Source organism: Leuciscus leuciscus (genome assembly GCF_965113295.1).
Source record: "Leuciscus leuciscus genome assembly, chromosome: 2".
In the NCBI taxonomy this organism is placed as follows: domain Eukaryota; kingdom Metazoa; phylum Chordata; class Actinopteri; order Cypriniformes; family Leuciscidae; genus Leuciscus; species Leuciscus leuciscus.
The window spans coordinates 9,712,857-9,737,284 of NC_138726.1; the positions used below are offsets into that span (position 1 = coordinate 9,712,857).

General features: G+C 35.6%; 1 protein-coding gene across 1 annotated transcript in view; it reads right to left on the reverse strand.

Moving 5' to 3' along the window:
- The window catches only part of smchd1 (structural maintenance of chromosomes flexible hinge domain containing 1), a 69,757-nt gene that overhangs the window by 15,432 nt on the left and 29,897 nt on the right, over positions 1-24,428 (reverse strand). The window contains exons 21-39 of the mRNA XM_082161694.1: positions 23,881-24,025; positions 19,341-19,434; positions 15,040-15,112; positions 14,820-14,959; positions 13,821-13,955; positions 13,336-13,569; positions 13,059-13,204; positions 12,874-12,959; positions 11,902-12,020; positions 9,060-9,221; positions 8,852-8,980; positions 8,169-8,248; positions 7,188-7,345; positions 6,987-7,102; positions 5,411-5,472; positions 4,972-5,059; positions 4,749-4,880; positions 1,548-1,694; positions 808-934 (exon numbers count right to left, since the gene is read on the reverse strand). Of these exons, the coding sequence (XP_082017820.1) occupies positions 808-934; positions 1,548-1,694; positions 4,749-4,880; positions 4,972-5,059; positions 5,411-5,472; positions 6,987-7,102; positions 7,188-7,345; positions 8,169-8,248; positions 8,852-8,980; positions 9,060-9,221; positions 11,902-12,020; positions 12,874-12,959; positions 13,059-13,204; positions 13,336-13,569; positions 13,821-13,955; positions 14,820-14,959; positions 15,040-15,112; positions 19,341-19,434; positions 23,881-24,025 (2,373 nt within the window). The remainder of the gene's footprint in view (positions 1-807; positions 935-1,547; positions 1,695-4,748; positions 4,881-4,971; positions 5,060-5,410; positions 5,473-6,986; positions 7,103-7,187; positions 7,346-8,168; positions 8,249-8,851; positions 8,981-9,059; positions 9,222-11,901; positions 12,021-12,873; positions 12,960-13,058; positions 13,205-13,335; positions 13,570-13,820; positions 13,956-14,819; positions 14,960-15,039; positions 15,113-19,340; positions 19,435-23,880; positions 24,026-24,428) is intronic.

The window sequence follows — 24,428 nt, forward strand, 5'->3', positions numbered from 1 at the left end:
TCTGCTCTCTGTCATCACAGGCACAGCTGGAAAGCTCTCTCTTCACTGTACAATGCTGTCGGATCCAAATATGGTCATTTCCTTTTTATCAGCAACCAATCGTGAAAGTAAAAGGGCTGAATGCGCAATCTCATTGGCTGATGATAAATCTTTAAAGCCCATTTTCTCAAGTCCGAAATCTCCACTTCAGTAGCATCTATATACACCAAACTTTCCAGTCTTGTACCTAGTTATATTATGAAGACATTTACTGAGGGATTTGTAAATATATTATTCCTAGCCTGATTTATATAACATTTTATTCCAAAAAACATGGCGAAAATCACTATTGACAGTATATTCTGATTTACAGGACAACAAAAGTAGATATCCATAAATCCCTCTGTAATTTTTTTCCCATCTAATATGTGAACACAATGAAAAAAATTTGTTTAACCTGGTTTTATCCAATACTCAGATTTCGTTTTTTAAAATATATACAAATTAGCGCATATTTAATTAGATATTGCCTAATTTGCATATTTAAACATTAAATTATAGAAAACTTGTAATAATTTTTTTTTCTCATCTTAATGTAGGTAATCAACTGGGAAAGTTTCATGGTGATATCTGCTAGTTAAAAATTTTACCCTATTCACCTGTAGTGTCTCGCCTTAAAAATATATATATATATTGTAATATTGATTTTATTATGATATGGACTAAATTTGATCGGTTACAGAAATATTACAATTATAATGTCTAGCTCTTAACTGTCATACTCATTAGAAATGTAACGAATATTGGGCTCTTTGTCTGCTGACTAACCATTGCAGAATCTGAAAGGCAGGCTGTATGGAGTGATGGTAACGCTAGTCTGCTGAAACTCAGGATGGAACTGGAGAATGTACTCAGCTCCATCCTCACCAGGACTGTTCTCCAAAAGAACCAAATCCTACAGGACACAAACAATAACACCCATTTACCAACAATGACCAGTGAACAGGATAGGTTTTTCTTTCAAACCAGAGTTCATGTCCATAATCATCTTTAGGCTGCTTTAATAACCAGTTTTAGGAAAAAGAAGAAATCTGATAAGTATAAATTTGTGTGTAAGTGCATTGTGCAAACATTATTTAAAAGGGTCTATCACTTTAGGATGTGAGCTATAACATGCAAAATAAAATTTAAATACTTTATCTGTCCTGCTGTATTTAAAAATTAAATGTTACAATAAAATCACAATAATAAATTCGTTCTTTCGAAATGTTTTGAACAAAAAATAACCATATATATATTTTTTTCTTTCTTTTTTTCCCCCTCAAATCAAGTCAAATCAAGGTGAATTTATCACCACTGATACAAGGTTAACGAAAACTTTGAGTGTTTTAGTTCATTAAAATAAAGCAAAAAAAAAACAAAAAAAACATTTTGGATTTAAAAAAAAAACTTGCTTACCAAACATAGAACAAACATTTGAAATATTGCCCTGGAAATGAACTGAAAAAAACTAAATTTGTATAAACTAAAAAAGCTAATTCAATACAGTATAAACAATAAACACTCACAGTAATGAGAGTCTCCCCGTTAGTAAGGCTGTATGACAAACTTTTTTCTCCATTCTCAAACAAAGGAATCACCATGTCTCCAGTGCCATTAACTGTAACCACCACTTTTCCATCTATACCTTCACCAGCAGCGTTATCATATTGGTCCTGCAAAGTAAGAAGAAAACACACAATTGTAGACCTGTTGCAAATTTTAGGGATGTCCCGATCAAGGTTTTTGTGCCCCTATCCGATCCAAGTCATTGAATACTGAGTATCTGCCAATACAGAGTCCCGATACACTATTTTTTACTAGTGCTTTGTGCACACTTTAAGTACAAAAAAGTTATTAAAATCAATCCAATGTATACAGGGATGTGTAGAGAGATTCTTTGGGGGTAACATATAAAAAAGGGGCATTTATCAGTACGGACTAATTCCAATATAACAATTACTACAGAGTAAAGTGCTATGAAACCATTTGAGTGCGATAAGATGAAAAAAAAAAAAAGAACTCAAGTCTGTACTGAAGTGTTGTCTGTGAAGCAGCTCTCTGTGAACAAAGACCCGAAAGGTAAGCACAGAATGCATCAGATAGCACGGGAGCGCCACATTGAGTTCTCAAAAACAAAACAAAAACATACGAAATCATGTCAAAATTCCCGCTTTGTCGAGTATCCTTGTAAGCACAGACTTAAATGAGTTTTAAGTGTTAAATGAACGTAAAGAGTAAAGAGAAAATAAGATTAGGGCTACACAATATATAGTTTTAGCATCAATATTGCGATGTATGCGATAATCACATTGCAGGATGTGCGATGTCAAAATATTACTATTTTGTGACTTAGCATTACAGCCAATCTAATGTCCTTAGGTAAAAAAAAAAAAAAAAAAAAAAAAAAAATGGCAGACAGGGGCGAAGATAAAAATATTTGTCATTATTTTCTTTGTTATTAAATATTAAGATCAAAGATACACATTACACATACACAACTTAATATACAAATTAAATAGGCTAAACAGTGCTTTACGTTTTCAGCTACAGTAGGTGTATTTAACAGTAGCATTGAAGAAAGTAATTAAATGAACAAATATGAAAATAAAACAAAACAGACTTCACTGTATAAATTATACATTGATACATATTAAAGCTACTATTAAAGTTATCAGTCAAGAGCAGTGAGTGATTTTTCTCTTTGCATTTTGTTGTTTTATTCAAATTATCATGAATTCAAATTATCATAATTTACTCTCTCAAGTTGTTTTAAACTCGAATAAGTTTCTTTCTTCTGTTGAAAATAAAAGTTATTTGGAAGAATGTGGGTAACCAAACAGTTGATATACCCCAGTGACTACCATAGTATATTTTTCTCCTATGGAAGTCAATGGGTACCAGCTATACTGTTTTGATAGCCACATTCTTCAAAATATTAATATTAGAAAAATATTAGAAACTATTAGAAGGAAATTAAAACAGGTTTGGAACAACATTAGAGTGCGTAAATGATGAGATATTATTTATTTTTTTGGGTGAACTATCCCTTTAAGGACAAGCGGCAGCGTGTTTACTATTATAGCTACTGTCTCTTTAAGAGCTGCACGCGACGCATCTAATATACATGCATTTGACAAGCAGATTTTCTCTCAATTTTCTCAAGTTTGCTTTCACTTTAGACATAACCGACTTTGTTTATATAAACCTTGTGTGTATTTAACAGTATAAGCACAATAAGACTCGAAAGATAACTTATTAGTCCAGTATCAAGGCACTGGTAGACAGGCTTTTAGTGCATGTGAGCTTCACATGTACGCGCTGAGAAACGCACACGTTAGAACAGCGCATCAGCACGCGAATTAAATGTTTAACCGACAAGGCATTAAAGCACATGCAAATTGTGAACTTTTGTGAACTGCAGTCCCGTTCCGCTGCGTTAACATTTTATGTGAATATACGTCGCGTTGTTCAGTATGTTGGGACCGTTGGGACAGAGGCACCAGAACAGATATAATGCACGATTCTACGATATTTCTTCAAAAGCACATTGTGGAGACATTTTAATCGTCCACGATAAAAAATCGTCATATCGCACACCCCTACGTGCATGCAAAATTAAATCAAAAGTCCCATCTTGGCGAGTATCCTCATAAACACAGTCTGTTATGTGTTGTAAACACTGAGAAAGAAAACGGATGAGTATCATCATATTGGATCCATGCATTCGTCTTAAAAGTGGCAGCAGCCTCATAATACCCGCAGCTGTGTGTCACCAATGTTAATCAAACAACAAAAGAGAAAATTACTTTTGTAGCATTAACAAAGATACATTGTATTAATTAATTAATTAATTAAATCTAATTTATACAGTGAAGACTATGCTATGTTATTTTACATTTGATTATTCAATTTCTGTACCTGAATACTGTTAGATTTACCTGAAAAATATGAAGCACTGCGTATTTCAGTTGTATATTTTGTTCTATTGCATTTATTAGGGCCTGAGCACCGATGGTGCAAGGACCCTTATGGAATTGCTCAGTTTATTATTATCGTCTATGCTTGTAATTTGTTTATTAATTTTTTTACAGATACCCTCCGCAACAAAATTACCCCAATCATCCTAGAATGATTGATTCTTTACAAACAGAGCTATTCAAATCATCTGGTGAAATTGTGGTTATATGGCAAAAGGGGCTTTCGTACCGGAGGAACATTTTCATAGTTCCTAGAACTATTGGTGAAGTACCCGGATTTTGGCGTGTTCGCACCGCAGGAACTAGGAATGATTTTAGTTCTAGGAACTCCTTTTGGAGGAACTAATTTAGCTCCTACTTCAGAGTAGGGTCTAACCCAGCACTATAGGAACTACAACTACCGATGTAAGCGTACACTGATTGGCCGAAACACATGCGAAACACCATTTTTAAAAAGCCGTGTGAACAGATTATAGCCTATATATTTACTCCAGAAACTAACTCTACGAACATGGAAAATAGTGATAGATGGTTATGTTGAGGAGAAAATCCAACGCAACTTTGAAGGGACCAAGCGAAACATGATTATGTATCTCTGCTCAGCTAGCAATGCTGGACATCAACCACACAGCATATGCTAATACCTTTTTATAAACTGTCTACTTTCTATGTATAACAGTTCTATCAAATAACATGAAGTTCAACATCATCTGTTAACAAACACTAGCTCTAGAACAGTCTGAAACTCACCATGATCTTTAGATTCAAGCTGTCCACCAATGTGCGATTGGCCCGAATGTTACTATTGGAGACAACAGGAGTTGAAGGTGGAGTCTCAGGGGCTAATTTCATTGCTTTATTGGGAACAACGTTTAGTTCAATCTAAGACAGAAACACAAATGAGCATCCTACGGCAAGAAACAGTTAAGTAGCGTTTACAACAAACTGGATGAAATAAATGTTATGTTCCCACCTGTTTGCTCCAAAGATGTTTGGTTTTGTCGAAAGCCAAAACAAATTGGATGACATACTTTCCTGCAAGTTCTGGAATCAGCTTATCCCTGAAAAAAAAAAAGGAAATAAAAACACATGGGTCAAAGACAAAACAAATTATGTACTTTACAATATTGTATACACTCATCTATCTATCCATCTATCTATCTATCCATCCATCCATCCATCCATCATCCATCTATCGTATCAATCCGTCTCACCGTCACTCTATCAATCATCTATATCTCTCCAATCATCCATCCATCATGTCTATCTATCTAAAGGTTTTTCAAATATTATTACTAATGATTAAAAACAAACCTTTTTCACTGTTTTTAAGAAATAAAAGACATACAATACTTTGAAGTTCTTATTTCAGGCTTTTAATGAGATGTAATGTGCTCAGTTGTATATATTACCTGAAGCAGAAGCACTCATCCTTTTCAGTGTCCTTGCGTTTACTACACTTCAGAGCAGAGGCCTACGTTAAAACATAAAACACTTCGATTTACTCAAACTTTCAAAAATTCTCCTTCTAGTACAATTTAGTCTGTTTGAATTTGTTGATAAAACCAACAAAATGTGAAAGTTGAGACTTCAAAAGTAACAAAGCTTATTGCGATTATTGGATGGCAGGCATGCTACCAATGTTTAGTAAAGTTAACTAGAAGATAAATCTTGAGATTTAAGAATCCATATCAGTATTGATTAAAATTAAGTAATCAATATTGTCAACCCAGTCCACACAGCTGACACGTTTAACCGTTGTAGTTTATTTGGAAGCCACAATTTCAGTGCATCCTAACTATAATGCCTGATCAAAAATGCCAGTGACTTTATCCTGTCAGGCATGTAAACAGTACTTCAATGTTGATAATAGTATATTTAATATAGTTTGTATACTTGACTGAATATAATGTAGCATCTTTATAACCTTTAATAAAAATGGTTTCCTCAATCTAAATGGTTCAGACCTTGGTGACTAAGATATGCAATTTAAAAGATTGTTGAGCTTCACAAAATAAACATTGTATTTCTATATTTCTGCTGGAGGTCCTGGACATCTTGTTCAGATTCATGGCATCATGGATTCTATCAAATCAACAGACAAATAATCTGCTAGAAATCTTATAATGGGCTGTGGTTGGATCTTCCATCAGGACAATGATCCAACACAAACACAAAATTCAAAATTACTGAGCACAAAATTAGGTTCTGCCATGGGCATCCCAGTCCTCTGACCTGGATCCTATAGAAAACTGAGGAGGAGAGTGTATCAACATGGACTTTGAATTTGAAGGATCTAGAGAGATTCTGTAAGGAGGAATGGTTTCTGATCTCTTGTCAGGTATTCTCCAAACTCATTAGGCATTATAGGAGAAAACTCAGAGCTGTTACTTTGGCAAAATGAGGTTGCAAAAAGTATTGAATAAAAGGGGGCCATTATTGTGGCCAATGTGTATTAGAGAAACATGTAATAATGAATTGTTTTACTTCCCTGAAAGGTTTAAAAAAAACAAAAAAACAATCAGACCTTTGTGGTTCACTGTCAAAACTGACTGACCATAGGAAATTAATGGGCAAGTCTCTTAACTCAGAGCAATTGTTTTTAAATATGTGCTGAATAAAATCTATGTATCACCAAACATCATAGGAATGAAATAGTGAGTCTATAAAACATCCAGAGTGGAAAAGATTTACACACTATTACAGATGTTATACTGCATTGCATTATTGCAAAAATGACACTTCAAAATGATTAAGACACTTAACAATGACAAAACAATTAGAATATGTCTAAATATATATCTGATTGTATAATTTCTCATTTTACAAACTTAATGTCCTGGTCTAAACCCGCAAGCAGCCAAGGTGCGACCAATTTTCAAAAAGCGTTGAAGGGTTATGAAAAATATTGTGAATTTGTTTTTGTTTTAAATTCAACCTTATAGTTTCAGTAAAGTGTCAAAATAAAGACAAAACCGAGTCACTCACTGTAGCGGGTGGACATGACCCTGATGCTATGCCTTTCCAGAGCAGCATTGAGAGGTTTGCTGGGCAGATGTTTCTCACTGGCCCACCCTCTTCAGGCATCACAACCACTGTAAATACTTCAGACAGTAGAAAAATTGTGATTCACATAGTACCCTAGATACTAATTTTACAATAAAGGCTTTACTATGCATCCACACACACCAGGAAAGACGTCTCCTGCACATAAGGTGGCAGCGCCGTCATATTCAATACGGAGTTCAACAGGTTTGTTGGGATCAGGAATCACATTTAGTTTTATTACTGGCCCTGGAATCTCTTTCCTGCCAAATCGTCCTCTGAAATCCAAATGATGCTCCCCTCTATAAAAGAAAAAGAGAGTGAGAGAAGGAGACAGTGAAAGAGAGAAGGACAACAGTGTATTTTTTTTTTTTTTAGCATTTGCAGTATTTAAAATAGCATGTAAAAATAAATAAATAAAATGGAATAGTTTATTGAGCCTTCAGACAAACTGTTAAAAAAACGAAAAGTTTGCATGTGTGTTTTTTTTTTAACTTTTGATACATCAGGCTTTTACGGCTCATGGAGTACAATATAGGATAATGTTTCTCAACCGGTGGGTCGCAACCCAAAAGTCGGAATACTGATAAAGGAGAAAAGGGAGCTCATACTCATAGGAAAAAAACTTCAATTTCATTCTGAGGCCCAAACTGAACAAAACTATGCCATTTGGTGCAGATGCTGATATTTATATGGCCAAAAAGTAAGATGAAATCCTTATAGTTTGTAATGAAAATCAGTGAGATCAGAATAGCAATGAGATTAGTATAGCAGACTACTTACATAAAATGTACATAAATATCAGTTGCCATTATATCTCCCAATAATGCCTTAGTAATATATTTAAATGCTTAGTTTTATGATCAAAACTCTTTTATATTTTATATTTAAAACATATAATCCAATGCAATACAATGATCAAGAGATGAACAAATATTTCTCAAAAGCCTGATGTATATTTAATACTCATGATTTAAAAAAATATTAATAATAATAATAAAGTAAAAGTTGCTTGTGTTCAGTAAATGATGTGTTGAACTGGCTTTTCAGGTTATCATCATGTTGATCAGTTAGAAGCTGTAGAAATTTGTAAAGTAGAATTCATAGAGCTAAATATGTACTTACTTTGGACCACTTATGCTTTCTAATATGAAACAAGCTTTCCCTTCTGAATCTACAGGCTGAGACGTCACTGAGGATTTTATCTGAAAGAGAAAAATAAAAATGATTAAAAAATTGTATCACCTAAATACAGTAATTGCATTACATCCAAGTTGATCAGTAGAGAATGAGCTCTTATGTTAAGATACAAACTCACAGTTTAGATTTTCAGGTCCTACTCTGTAGGAACTTTTGTTTTGAATAGTTTTTCTCATGTGAAGCCATGATGCAGAAATGCAAACAGAAGTCCAAAAATGAGAAAGTGATGGTAATTTTATGTTTCACATTCATACAATGAGGAAATCAAAGGTTTCAGTGATCAGACATAGTGAAGTGTATATGTCAGTGATCACAGATCACACACATTTTTTTATTTTTTTTTGCATTGAGTTTTTACTTTGGGGCCTGTATTTTCAACATAGTCTTTCCAAAGCATTTTTTTATTTTTATTGTTAATTAGAGAAAATACTCTAGTTGTCAACAGAGGTGATACAATTTTGTATCTTTTGGCATTTTAGTGATATTGCACAGGGGTTTACTCACCACTGTTGTATACTGTATGTTCAGAAAAAAAGTACTTTCCAAGAACAGTCAAAAATAAATGTTTGTCAACACAAATCCACCAGCCTCCCTTCCCTCAACTGTACCTTTAACTCTGAGTACAGAGTCTTCATCTCAATCTCAACCCGCTGATCTGGTGAAGGATTTCCCCATTTATCACACAGCTGCATGACCAATGGTGTGTCCAAGCCATGGCCATTCATGACCTGGAAAGGCTAAAGAGACAAGTTTTATATTATATAAATATTCTGAATTCATGAATTTATTTGATTGCATTTCAAATGTGTGACATACTATCTCTGGCTTCTCCAGTAGAATGATCTTTGCCGGATGTCCCGCAGTAACTTCAATTCTCACAAATTGCTGCATGTCCTGATATTTAAAGCACAACTCTTTTGGGCCAAGAGATCCTGTCCTGAACCGGACACCGCATACGGACCATTTTCCAATACCGGCCTGAAAAAAAGGCATACAAATGAAATGCTAAAATAAAATAATAAAAGATGAAATTCTAAAATAAAAAAAATAAAGACGTACATTTTTGCAAGAAAAATCAGTTTGTTTGTATTGATTTTTTAAGACTTAAAAGATAGAAATACAGTGCACTCATATTACTTATGAATGGGAGAAAGTGCAGCAGACAACATGGAGGAATAAGTCTCGCTTTCTAAATAAAAGAGCCAATCGCCGACTGGTCACTGCAGCTGCCGTTAGAAGCTTCCGGTTACTATAGAAATAGTCAGTGTTTTGAAACTTGTGTGGGAGTCCCATAAATGTTGTTTCTTATGCTCAGGTAGTGTTAAAAAGCTTATTTTTTCAGGCTGGAGCAGCCAGTACGCACGTGCAGTCCTAAACACAAGTTTCAAAACACTGACTATTTCTATAGCAACCGGATATAGAAATATAATCTGCCCCATAATGGGACAGATTCATGTTAGATTCAATTGCTGATTTGAAATATGTTATTTAAAGGGGAACTTGTATGGAAGTAAAATAATGACAAATGTTTTCGAATGTAGAAAACTAAACAACCAAGAGAAATATATGTCTACTACCTCAAATTTAACGTTTGATCTGTACATCAGCATCGGGTAATAACATAATCTCGGTCACAACAGAGAAAGCTGTGCAAAACTTACATGTACAAAAGTAACAGTGAAGACTTCAATGTAAACACAGCTTTTGTGTCTTTATCAGCTTTTCCATATGATAATCATCACAATTCATCACCCTGATAATAATCACAAATAGCCTACTGCTTGCTCCATTTCTATAATTCAGCGAATTAATGAGTCTCTCACCCATTGCTCTATAGTTTTCTTCGTCAACAGCCGTTTGCACCCCCTGCTGGTGAGATGGACTAACAGCTATGGAGATCATCAATCGGCAATCTACTGATATTCCTGCCGTTCCCGGGTGTCAAATGTTGAATTTTCTGTCGAATTTGAACCACCGAATTTGTGGAAGCGAATTTGTAAAGCGAAATAAAATGGACCGAAAATAGCCGGTCAAATATTATAGGCTGTATTTTTAAACAGAATGAACATTTTGGAAGTGAAATCTGAAAGGTGAATATGGATTATTGAATTTTGAATAATGAAAACGTGTGTGAAATGTTTTGAATTGAAATATTCACAGCTTAAATATACAACCATGTTGAATTTCAGCCCATAAAAATGCAAGCCCCTCAAGTAGTGCAATTCAACAAGCTTTTTTGTTTCAAAAACATTTGTCATTATTTTACTTCCATAAACTTGGCAACTCTAGCCATTTCTTCGCTGATTTTCACTTTTATTGTCGCATGTTTTCTCAACGAGCTCCCCCTACAGCTGTGGGGTATATATTTCACAACACTGTTGTAAAAAAAACTCACTTGCGGCACCCTCCTCCCCCTTTCTACCGCTGCTCATGTGCATTTGTTATTATCGGAGACGGCCAACTTTATCGTGTGGAGCTATGTTTACTGAGGCGGGTAATATATCATACACAGTATCATATGGCGTGTGTGTTTATGTCGAATTGCTGTAAAGCAGTTTGTGTTTCTCGCTCTCTCTCTCGAGACTTCCCATTTCCAACTTACCGGGACGTTAGTCCCCATGTTGCAAGGTTGGTTTTCCGCCTGGGAACGCTGGGGGGAGTGGGGAAAGTCACCATTTTCACCAGAACAGGTTATTTACCCATCAAAATGATTTCTAAACGGTTTTATTAAGTTTAAATAGTTACCAATTTCCCCTTTAATTGTGAGTTCAGCAAACAGTTTTTGAAATTTCAGGATTCCTCTATTCAAATAGTACTTGGTCTTGGATGCCTGAAATAGTTGCCCGGAGGAGTTGCAAATAAAGCCGCCGAGTGAACAGACTTTCCTTAAAAGGAACTTTGTTTGTTCTGGATTAATGTATTAAAAATTGTACAAAAAATAAATTTCATGTACGTTTCATAAATTGAGTTTTATTTTTTCCCCCAACTTCCATGTTTTAATGATTTAACTCAATTTTAATAATCAAAAAGTATGTACCTGTATTTTTTTTTTTTTTACAATAATGGTCTGTTTAAATTTTTTCTAAAATTCTGTTGTTGTTTCTACGTTTCTACAAATGTATTGTCACAAATGGTGCCAATCAAATAAATGCATAGAACTATTTAAAAAATATTTAATCTCATGCCATGTGGTACACAAAGTGATTGATTGGCTGGCAGAATGCAAATCAAGAACAATTTATGTCATATAGAAGTTTCTATGACTAAACTACAAGTCAAATATATAATTAATTTTAAAACTATAAACAAAGGTGACCTCTGCCAAAAAGTGTTTACAGTTTCATTACTGTACGTGGCGTAACTCAGAGGTTCTCTGTGCCACAGGATACAAACACAAATAATTAATACAATATTACAATTCAAAAATAATAATAATTAAAATAATTAAGATGTAATAAAACAATCATCAGGCAAAGTGACTCATGGCACTGCGAAATTCACTGGACAAATATAAAATTAACCCGCATTTGGTTGGTGCAAATTTCAAACCCTGTATTACACATACAAACAATAATTTCGCATTTGAAGTAGTCTGATTTGTTTTAATGTCATTTTTAGTGATAAAAATGTCCATTTGTTTGTGCCTGTGGTTGTTTACCTGCCATTTTACAACCAGAGCTTCTTTATCCAGGTCATCCGCAGACACACTCAAAGTCTTCACAGTTTCAGCATTTAGACAGTCTGTTTTATTCCCGTACTGATCAATCACTTCTACATCTGAGAGGGAAATAGAAGTTTAATCTTCTTTAACAATCACAAAACTGCTGAGTGATCTACACATGAAGTGTCTTGTTAAGCGACACACATTTAGTTTTAATAGAAATTACATTAAAGTACACTTTATTTTATCATAAATGCATGTCAGTACATTCGGCAGTAAACAAGACAATAGAAATACATAAAATAAAGATGTATTTAACAACTTAAGTGGGTCAAAAGGCACTCTAAAGTTCAACTTATTGTATTAAATATAAATTTAAACTATAATACATTTTCATTGAAGTGCAATTAACATGCAATCAAGTGTCTGAAAACATTATTGACATACTGGCTATTGACCAATCAGAATCAAGGACTAGAACAAACAGTTTTTTAATTAAGAATATACTTAAGTGTGAACTGAATGTAAAATATATTATTTTCGTGATATGCACTCTTTTTTTAAAGTATGCTAAAGTTTACTTTTTTACAAGGCTTTCCAAACACATGCATTTCTTTCATCTGTGGATCATAGAAGAAGCAGTTTTGACCAATGTACTCTTCTCCATTCAATTACAATTAACCAAGTCTGATGCTTTAGCAAAAGCAACAAAGTATCAGGAGAGTTTCATAACAGTAGACCATACAACTTGAGTGCTATATCACAAATTTCCTGAAGTCATTCAATAGATTTGTGTGACAAACTTGCACAACCGTTCAAAAGATTGAGGTCAGTAAGATTTGTTAATGTATTTGAAAGTAGTCTTTTATATTACATGTTTCTATCAGGCAATGGAGGTTCTTGTGGCGGTCAGTACAAATCAAATTATTATTATTATTAATTATGACGAAACCTATAGATGGTACTTACATATGTTTCCTGACAGAATTTCGCCCATTTTGACAGACGACTCACTGAGGTTGACCCGCAAACGATCAGGCTCATCTGGACGAGGCCTTTGGAGAGACACAAATACAGTATAGAGATATGCTTCTGCAAGAATATTTAGGTATATAATGAAAAACAGACATAAACAGCACATGTGTGTAGCTTACACAATAAAGAATGACATGTTGACCAAGTGCTGGTCCTGGAAAGACACACTGTAGTAATGCTCTCTCTGTGCTTGATTTGGGACACATAACTGTGGCAGTTTTCCCTGAGAAAGTTCTTCCGCATTTAACTTTGCGGTCCAATTCACCTGCAAGACAAGCACAAAGACACACACAACTGAGTACAATAGTATGTAAGTGCAAACAGATCCAGTCTCTAGAAATAAACCTGAATGAAACAAAATACAAAAACAAATCACATATATAATCAAACACACACCTTAATCTTGCTGGTAAGTTTTGGCAGAAGAGGAACCAGTCTATTGCCCTCATCGTACAGTCTGAAATGCAGGTTTCCTAGTGTGTCTCCTGCTGCCCAATCAATGCGCTCTGAATTTTGCAGCACCATGACATCATCAGAGCCCTCTTCCTGTCTATAGACCTCCAAACGAGATATTTGTGTGCTGGGCAAGATGCGCAGTTGACGTTCCACACACACCACTGTTCTATGGTTCTATGTGCACATAAATATAATCATGTGGATATCAAGTTAAACAGTTTAAGCAGATTAAACAGTTAATATACTTTACTATGAGCAAAGGAGCAATTATAAGAATTAATTGAAAACTTATTTTGAACAATATACACTATTCACCCAAAAACAATTTATTGACATTGTCGATTTTTTTTTGAAACTGACACAAAAAGGGGCAAGCATCATTATCACATGATGTTTATAACATGGGGGGGGGGGCAGCAACTTACAGGAATGTTGAACTTAGCAGTAAGGATTTGTTCAGTGTTTACGGTCTTCAGCAATAGTGGTTTGGTCAGCATGAGTCCAGAGCCAGTGTTACTGCAGTCCACCAAATCCGCGGGCAGATCAGGGGCTCCCAGCAACTACAAACACACATTGCACCAATCAGAAGATGAACTTTAATCCTGTGCCAAATTAACTCTGATTCGATGTAATTTAATCATTTTTAATAACATTTTTAAAAAGTTTAATTATACAATCATTAAAGCTGCTCGATTTATTGTTAAAAGATCACAATCTCTATTCAAACACTCATGCGATCTTGTTCCAAAATGGTCAGAAATTAAAGGGGGATTGTGTCAAAAAGTCACCAAAATTAATACAAATGCCCCAAAAATTCAAGATATGATTGAAAAAAAGTACTTTTATGAGATCTTGTTTTTTATAATAACATATATGAGCAAGAGATCTGTTTTCATAAATATAAGCATGATAGCGCTATAAAAATGAAGGAGACTGACTTGATTGCAAATGTGATATTGATTTTTTTATAAATGTTCAATAAACAGGAAGTTTATATTAACTCTTCCCCACCATTGACATAACTTTCCAAGAGTGTCAGACTGCCTCCCGCAGTACTACAAACCACGCCCCTACTAATTACACCCCCTACAATGAAACAGCCATTCGGGATGTCATCAGATCCCCTCCCTCTGAAAGTAGGAGAAGAACAGTACTGGTGTGATATCAGCGATGATGTCACACCAGTACTGCTCTTCTTCTACTTCACTTTCCTTTTAAGCTTCACTATCTCCACCTAGTGATAATGCATACAGCTCACCAGAGTCATCCTGTTTGTTTTCCTCCGTTTTTTTAAAGAATTTTAACAATACAATTTTATGAAAAGGGTTTGTTTAGGGTTAGGTTTAGAGTTGGAGGGTTGATTTTTAGTGAGTCTGTATTAATTTGATAGTATCATTTATTTTATGTTTGTTCATGAGTTCTACCTGGCAGCGGACCACGAGTTTAGGATGAGTGGTGATATTTTGGTACTCGTCGTGAACTTCCACTCTTAAGTTTGCTGGAGTCCGATTCTCAACGGAGAGCACATCTTCATCCGGAAACACTACCAGAGTGTGCGGCGGGCCTGGAAGATAAATTTCATCTTGATTTTACATTCTGATTTACAGGTCTTCTTTCTCTTGTTGTTTCTGTTTTTGGTCATACCGGGTTGCAGAAGAATTTGAAGGGACTGGTTGTTCTCCTTCAGTCCTGGGATGTGCACCTTCACTGTGTACATCTGTTAACAACACACATGCACAAACACACAGATATCACATGCAAATCCAAGTTCTGTACTTATAGTGTCACTGCAAAAATAATTAGTTATTAAAGAGGTTTTCCGAACACTCATCCATCATCTTTGTGTGATCAAACCATGTCAGTCTCTGGCTTTTGAGGCTAAAAAACATTTTTTTAAGTTCTAAAGTGGAAATAGTCTGGTGTAACATTCTTTTATGCAGCCCATATTGATTTTTGAATGAAAGAAGTCCCGTAAGGCTGCATTTATTTGATAAAAAATACAATAAAAACAGTAATATTGTGAAATATTACAATTTAAAAGAAGTTTTCGATTTTAATATATTTCTTTCGGGAGATCTTGTGGATTACTTCTTGTTTTTAAGTGACACTGGCTGTTGAATTGCATAAACCCCGGAGTCCAAAAGCCAATGTGGTTGAGAGTGTAGTTTTTTCTTTTTGCTGGGATTATTGCTTTTTGGACGATCGATCGATAGATAGACTATTCAACAGGGACTCATTTTATCCCACATAATTTGTCTAGTGTATCCATTTAATCTTTATTTATTGCATTATGGGGGATGTGCATTGTTTGAATTTCAGCCGTTTGCTGAATATAATGCTGTTACTGATGGGATTCAGGTGTTTTGTCAAGTCAAATGTATGGAAGGTCTCTTGTACAAAGCCTAAAAGAACCCTGTGGTAGCAGTGGTACAGTACTCAGTACAAATTTCATATTTTCTATATTGAAAAACATTTTTGTTGCTTAATATTTAACATTGATAATAAGAACCGTTTCTTGAGCAACAAATGTGGCACATTAGACTGATTTTTTTCTGAAGGATCATGTGCCACTGGCACTGAAGACTGCAGTAATGATGCTACAAATTCAGCTTTTCCATCACAAGAATAAATTACATTTAAAAATATATTAAATATATGAAATAGTTATTTTTTTATTTGTAGTCATTTCAAAATATGATTGTATTTTTTATCAAATAAATGCAGTCTTGGTGCACATAAGAGTCTACTGTCCAAACTTTTGACCAGTAATGTACACTCATCATTCCTCATTCTCCAAAACCCCTTCATGCATCGGTTTAGCAATAATATGCTCATTATATGTACATAAAATACATTCTTGAGACTTAACAGTAATAACAGTAGATTGACGCCTTTCTTCTTGATTAACAAACATAGATACCTTCTTTTGTTGTGGCGTCTGCTGCGGATTTGATGCCAGAGGACAGATTTCATTATCAAACATACAAAGCCAACCTTGGTCTGCAGAGCAATTATAAAGTCTGTCTTCTTTTTCATATGGTTTTCCATAAGCTCTCCCCCAAGGCGCACCAGTAAATTTCATACATGCCACTACTTTTTAGTCTGTTTAGTAATCGTCCTCAACCTATTTATAATAAAGGCCTCAGCTCACCATACGTTTTAGCAGGTCACCATATGTGAGCACATTCCTTTCTCTTACAAGCCTCTTCAAACACACAGTCAATTACATGACACAATAGTAGAATAACTTAGCATAAATGGCTACATACACATTGACTATGCTTGATTAATTTGATCATTTGCACGTGTTTTAGGTCCTGTTAGTTTAAACATTCAAGCAATTTTAAACCATTTGAGCATATGAAGATTCTGAACTTGTACGCTGTTTTCTGTGCACACAAAGAGAGCAGCACAGACAGCACACAAACACCGAATTCTGTTCTCTTTCAACTATTTGTCCTTGAATGGACACATGCAAAATTAAGTCAAAATGTCACATCTTGGCAAGTATCTTCATAAACACAGTCACTTATGGCTTACTTGACAGAGACAGCGTGTTAAGTGTTAAGCTGAAACCGATCTTTCTGGACTCAGAGAAGGGCTACTCTCTGAGAAAAAAATATCCTGTAAGTTTCAAAACTTAGAACTTCCTAGTTAGTACCAGAGTTTCCGCTAGAAAAAAATGGTGCCGGTCAAAGTGACCGGCAGAGGTTTCGTTTTCCGGACATTTTGATGATTTGCCGGTCAAATATCGCCTCTTAATTAGTCAAGTTGAGGAAAACTGGAGGCAGGCTATGTAACTTAAAAAATGACATAATCAGGCCGTATAGAACGCAACATGTTTAGAACTTTCAAATAGACGGAAAAAAACATGAACGTCCGATTGGCGTCAATCAACGGCAATTGTTTTTACTATGGTTTCACATTCATAGTTTAACAAACAAATCCCCCTTCCCCACATAAAATATCTGAATTGTAGCCTATTGTTTTTATTCAAGCGAACTTAATTATACACTCTGGTGTACACCTGACAGCTGGTAACATTTAAATTGGCCACCGTGAAATGACTCCTTGTCAAATGAACTGGAACAAACAAATGACTAGGCCTATAACATTGTCTTGCGTCATTTTAGGCTACTTTTTACGCTGTTTTGCAGTGCTGAATTGTGCAGCTGCCGACTTAAAATCAAAACTTCCCTGTAGCCGCGTTTCCATTACAGATTTGCGCAAATGTTTTGCGCTATTATCTAAATATCTATGAAAAACTATTGCGAAATGACGGCGTTTCCATTAACCGATGTTATGCGACTAAAACGTCCTTTTTTCTCTCAAGATAAGTCATTTCAAAAATCACGGCAACGGACGTTGGTTTATATAATATCACAGCCACCGCATTAGACATTATTATTATTATTAAAGGAAGGAGACGTGGCGTGTTATCCAAGCATTAATGGCAGGGAAAGACCCTTATTCTGCGAACGACACATTTAAGGAGCTTCTGGGTGTTTCGCCCTCATTTCTGCTCCGAGGTTTTGATTGTGGCATTTCTTTGAGATTTAGAATCCAGTATAGGCTAATTATTGTTCCTTTTACGAATTTAATAAAGAACTCTGTCTCGTATTCTGTCCAAACGATCCACGTAGGCTACTTTTGTCCATTCGTTTTTCCTTTTTTAACCCGTAATTGAAAAACGAAAAATGAACGGTTGTTGTCTTTTTAAAACGCAAAGTTGAACACCAAAATTTTAATTTGAACTGGCTACACAAACTGCTGCGCAAAAAAGTAAATACCGACGCATTTTCAGATTTTTGTTTATGACTTTTTGCCCCTTTATTAAACATTTAAAATATTCACAAATTAATATGGAAAACATATGTCGATTTTACTGGTTTTCTAAGGCCAAATTAGAACCTGGAATTGATGTTTTTCCCGCAGTGCTGAATGAGAAGAGCCATTAATATTATTAATAAACTATTGTTTTCTAAGTGTCAGCTAAAATCATATCTCCATCTCCGCTGTTAAGCAGATGTGCTTTTAGAGAGAAATGCATTTTTCGGATTACATAATCAGAAGGTATTAGCTTTCGATTCGAATTTGTTCGTTTTAAAGTGGACATTTCAAGCTTTAGCCTACATAGGCTATATTTTGTTTCAGTTCTCGCGCTCCAGTTTATGGAGATCATGAAAGTGCGTCTGATTGTTTTATTTTATTTTACAAAAGCACAACGTTTCTTGTTATTGTGAGTTTACACAAATAAAAGTAGTTGAGAATAATGTATTATTATTTTCTGTATGACCAGAAATGATAGAGTATTTTCTCACTCATTCGTTCGTTGTTTAGGTCTATATTACAGCCGTTTTAGGCGTGCGCTTTATTTGAAATGCAGCATGCGATGTTGTTTAATAACTTTCAAACGGTAGAGCCTGTTCCTTTATAACATAGCCAAAGGTCGGTGTATTTTTGTTTTATACATTTTAGGCGTATTCTCAAATTCAGATTGTGTTAGGGGGGCGGGATTATTAGGCAATTTTAATCGGACAATTTGACCGGAGAGATTTAATTTTGTCGGACATTTCATTTTTTTTCCGGCCAATGTCCGGCAATTACCGGACAACGGAAACCCTGGTTAGTACAACAGTATTTATTGAAACCAAGCTGCCAGAACGACGTCATGCGTCGACCACCTATGCGTGCACATGTGCACTTAAACTTGAATTTCTCTGTCCAGGTAACACAAAGAAAGAGTAAACATTGTTCATTTACATATACTACCAACATTGCAAATGTTACAATGCAGGCTAAAATTATCAAACTCACTTGAACTAAAACACTTCATACAAACAGATAATATTGGTTGAGTCAATGTTTCAATGCCGAATTCGTCGTGAATCTCTAACAGAGTAAACTTTACCCCGAATGATAAAATTATGTAAAACACTGCTTACCTTGCTTTGACGACTGATCTTTCCCATGACCCTCACATTTTTTATGACAGAAGTGGTCCCGAATGCGATCCCTTCATAACTCAAGTTTAGTGAACTAAACAGAAAGAGACATTTTATCATCAGAAAAACACAGGGAAATGTCCATTTCAAGATAGAAAACTATCTGTAGCCACCTACAAACACACATTTAAGCCAGGTGCACACTGTGCGATTTTGGCCGCGATTTGGCCGTCTGAGACAAATTGAGCAAATCCTAAAAGAATCCTCTGATCCTAAAATCTAAAGTTTTTGAACGTTAGTTTGACATGTTCACAGACAGCCGATTACTGACCGGTGCGATCCGACGAAATTCTGTCAGTGTCATAAGATTTGACTCACATTCCTGCAGTGTGACTTCTCCTAATGCCGAGTTCACACTGCACGATTTTCAAAGTAGTCAAGTCACAGATATTTTCACACTGCACGACTATCTGGGGTAACATTCAGTTGCTGGTGTGTGCTCACTGCACGATGGATCGGCGACAGGAGCTTTCACATTGCATGACTTTACAATAAGAAGAATCGCCGACAACTTCTGTCTGGTCCACAAACTACGTTTCACAACCAAACACACGCGAGAAGAGATAAGGAAATAAGGCAAAATCACGCGTGCATGAGACAGGAGTTCTCGCGCGAGACTGAATTGTCATTAAAAATGATTTTGATCCATATTGTCTGTGCGCTGATTTGCAGCAAAAAGGAGAAAAAGAAAAACAGATTATGCAGGAGGACATTTTTGGGGAGACGAGGGGAGCAAGGATTGTGTGTTCTGCAAAGAGAGTTGTGTGTAAATAAATAATTTTGCAATGTGCTGATCTTGCTGCTGGTCAAGAAAATGTTTGTGCTTTGTTTCTGTTTGATATAATTGTAAATATATTTATTTAAATACTGATATTCTGGTCAATAACTTCTCCCTGACATCCCGCTGTCCTGTATAGCTCTCTCATTGGCTGTAGGTCTTCACCGATATAGTTTTCAGTCAGAACACTTTCACACAGCAGGATTTTGAATCGCCGACAGGTCCAGATAATCAGCATGATATTCAGATATTCATATTCAGATATCTCACAGGCGTCGGCGACTCATTGGCGATTCTCTCAGATCGCGTCTTTGATCATTCACACTGCTTGATTGTCACTCGCGTGAACGAGCACCGATTTGCCAATGATTTTGGCATTTGACGCGATCTCTCAAAACCGGTCTGAGAGTGAAAATCTGGCCTAAAATCGTTCAGTGTGAACTCGGCATAAGACGACCATCAGAGCCGCCTTAACCTAATGTTAGGCCCCGGGGCTGAGAGGTTTTGTAGGCCCCCCATCCCCTCAATTTAAAGAGTCTCATTTAAAAAAAGTGTAATAGCCTATCTATTCATGGATTTCATCCGGTCCCTTTCCACAGGTGTATTAATGAAGCACAATGCAGTCTGCATTCATAATCTAGGTGCTTGATTTTATACACCTGTGGAAAGGGACCTGATGAAACCCATGAATAGGTAATCTACATCACAAAATGCATTAATTTCTTTCGAGACCTACAACAGTGATTTTTTTAAATATTGTTTTTCATTTTAATATTGTTATTAACATATCACTGAGCACATAAACACAAGACACTTTATTTAACAACCACACACAGCAACTAAATTTCAACTTTATGCAAATGAGAAGCGATTTTCGCGAGCGACGACCAATAGGAAAGAAGCCTTTCAGTGGAGCTCAGCTCCCGTCACCGTCTCGAGTGCAGTGCAGGCAAGACAGAAGAGTTCAAGGGCGATTTCACTGTTTTATATGATTTGACTGTAACTAACCACAAACATGGATATAATAAAATGATGCATGCAAGAAACTGTCGACAGTCTCAGTGAGTTTAATTCATACATTTATAGTTCGAGTGTTGTAGTTTTATGATGCAAGTTTAGCACTGCTGCAGTTCATTTTACAGTGCATTATGTTGACTATTAGGGACAAGAAAATGTATTAGCCTATTTGTCAAATTCGGATGACGTTTTAGTAATTTATGACAGTATGAGTGAGTTTAATTTGTAGATTGATCGATCGTTAATCTAGTAAATGATTTAATCCCTGAACACTGCTGTGTGGTAATATAAAAACACTCTCCCAACAGCATACTGTTTCTTTTGAGCCTAATTCCTAGTCAAATTAAAATGATATAGTTGTATAATATCACTTGTGGTGGTGTTTTGTATAGATGTGGCCAGACGAGCAGTCTCGCCTCATTCGCGCCGCGGGACCTCTAGACGCGCGTAAACGCGTCTTTACAACACTGAAATCACTCGCGCCAGACGCTCTATTCGCGTTTGGTGTGAACGCACCTTAACAATAACATTAGAGCGACAGCACTACCAACGCCCACAAGCGACTAGCGACATACAGCGACAAAATCTGACAAGTTAAAACAATATGACCTTTTCAGCTCATCATGAACCTGAACATGGGAGGCCCCTGAACTTGGGAGGCCCCTGGGCTTCAGCCCAGGTAAGCCCGTGCATTAATGCGGCCTTGACGACCATACAGTATGTATATTTATAAAAAGGATAGTTCCGTTTTTATTCAAGTATGATTGACCCCTGCTGGCGCTATGTTTGCATCAACAAACATAATGCAAACATAAACCCCATTATAGGTGAACTCGCGTAATGCCGTGGACCGGTCTGGTTTAAACTATAAGAGTACTCTGCTGAGAGTACTGGGCCTTTCATTTTGCCTTAATTTTCAACAAATATTTTTTTTTCTACTTTTCAATACCTTTTAATGACCTGTGGACTTACATTGGTTAATAGCAGTAAAAAGCAATGAAGAGTAATAGGAAAGGCTTGGTAAAGGCTTGGTAAAGGGTAAATCAATGGTCAGACCATGTTAGAACTGTGATGAGCAAGGCGGGGCAGAGAGTCGTGAAAGCGGAGTGAGGTCAGTGGAGCGACTGCTAATGAGCGTCTCGAGTCCCATTGAGGAGCTCTGGAAGGATAAAAGGAGGAGTGACAACAGTGAAGGACGAGAGAGGACCAGGCCTGGACTGTATGTTGCTGTTTTGTTTTAGTTTATGCGGCAGTCGTCCAGGAGAGGCTGCCGCTTTACTTTCGTTTTGTTGTTTGTTTATTTTGTAGGAGTGTATCGATACACTCAGCTCACGATTCTATACGCATCACGATACTGGATTCACTATTCGATACATACACAATATTTTGAACAAAATTTAAAAAAATGAAACTGAAATTAATAATTTTCAATAACTTTGTTGTACATACAACTTAATAAAGAATTTACAATATTCAAAATGTAATTGAACCTTCTGTATGTAATTAACAATTGACTAGGTGTGTCACTGAACAATAAAACTGAATTGTATTATGAAATTAGAATTAGGATAGCTGAAACCTAAAAGAGAACAGGTAAAGCAGTAAAACAATGGAGACACCAAAATAGAAGTATTCATGATTCTGAACCTGAAAATACAGAATTCTATCCATGGACTATAAATAATGTAAGCCCTTTTTTCCTGGTAAAATCAGACATTTGGCATTATCAGGATCCACAAATATTGCCCCACTGCATTATTATAAATTATATTTGACATTAAATAAAGTAATTTAATGTAGTACTGTTACTGAAACTCTGTAAACTTTAAAACATTTCTAACGCAGTACTTGCGCTTTCAATGCAGGCACTTGTTGAATCTCTTTTACACAGAAAAGCCACCCGCGCAGATTAATGCACTTACTTATATGATAAGAATAAACAATCTAAAAAGCTTTGAATCATCATTTTATCAAAACTAAAAACGCGATGTGGTGAGTTAAATTTAGCTTTCACTCCGCTCCAGCGCGTATTTGCTTCAGATGATCAATGACTGTTCTAATCGCAAGAAAGCATGTCAAAATAACTATTCCCAAACTGTAAATGGTTAGTTCATCCAAAAATTACAATTCTCTCTTCATTTACACCCTCTCATGCTGTTTTTGCGCATTATGCAGGCATTTGAACATCCATGTTTACTACAGTGTGCGCGTTGTAAATCTGTTCATAATATAAAGCCATAGCTTCTCTTCAGGAGACATGGATTTAGATTAGACAACTCGATTGATTATTTTTACGATGCCTTTATGACCTTGTTTTAGATCTTTTAAGATTTAGGAGAATTGACTTAAAATAGAGGGACAGAAATCTCTTTCATAAGCCCATGCCTTCACTTGTGTTTGAAAGATAAACGAAAATTGTATAGGTTTGAAATGACATGAGGGTGAGTACATGATGACAATTTACATTTTTGGGTGAAGTATACTTTATAAATACAATAAGCTGATTCTTGGATAAAACTAACTCTGTATCACGAGTATGTATCGCTACACCTCTATTATTTTGTGAATTAAAGTTCCATTGATCATCTGCCGGTTCCCGCCTCCTCTTTTCCTGAACTATGAACATTGTTACAAGGACATTTCTAAAGTATGTACTCTAGCACGTGTGTATCTACTTTGACCTACCTACATTCCAGCTGGGGTTTAATGTTACAGGGTGGCTGAGTGGGATATTCAAACTCATCCTTAAAGTCTAGAGGAATACTGAAGGGAACTCCTACGTGGACAGGAGAAGAAACAATGCCTAGATTAAAAGATACTGCTTCACCTTCTGTTGGAGAAACACAGAGACAAGAGACAAAAATTAAACATGGAATCTGACAGGAATTATTATTACTTTTACTTCATTCCAGTGTTATTTTAATTATAATTTGGATACTATTGTATTTTCATTCAAAATATATAAAAATAAAAAAATGTCTATATAGTTTTTATAAAATTTTCCTTAGTACATCAAGTTCAAATGAAAATGAGAAATGTTTCCTTGATAAGTAACTGAAAAAAAGTATTTTTACATTTTATTTGTTTCAGTTCATGCTTATTTTATTACTAGAAACTAGTGTTGCACGGTGTACCGATACTTCAAAAGTATCGCGATACTCGGAAATTAAAAACGTCACGATACCTAAATTTATCAGTATCGATACTTAAATTTGTTTTTTGAAAAAACGCCT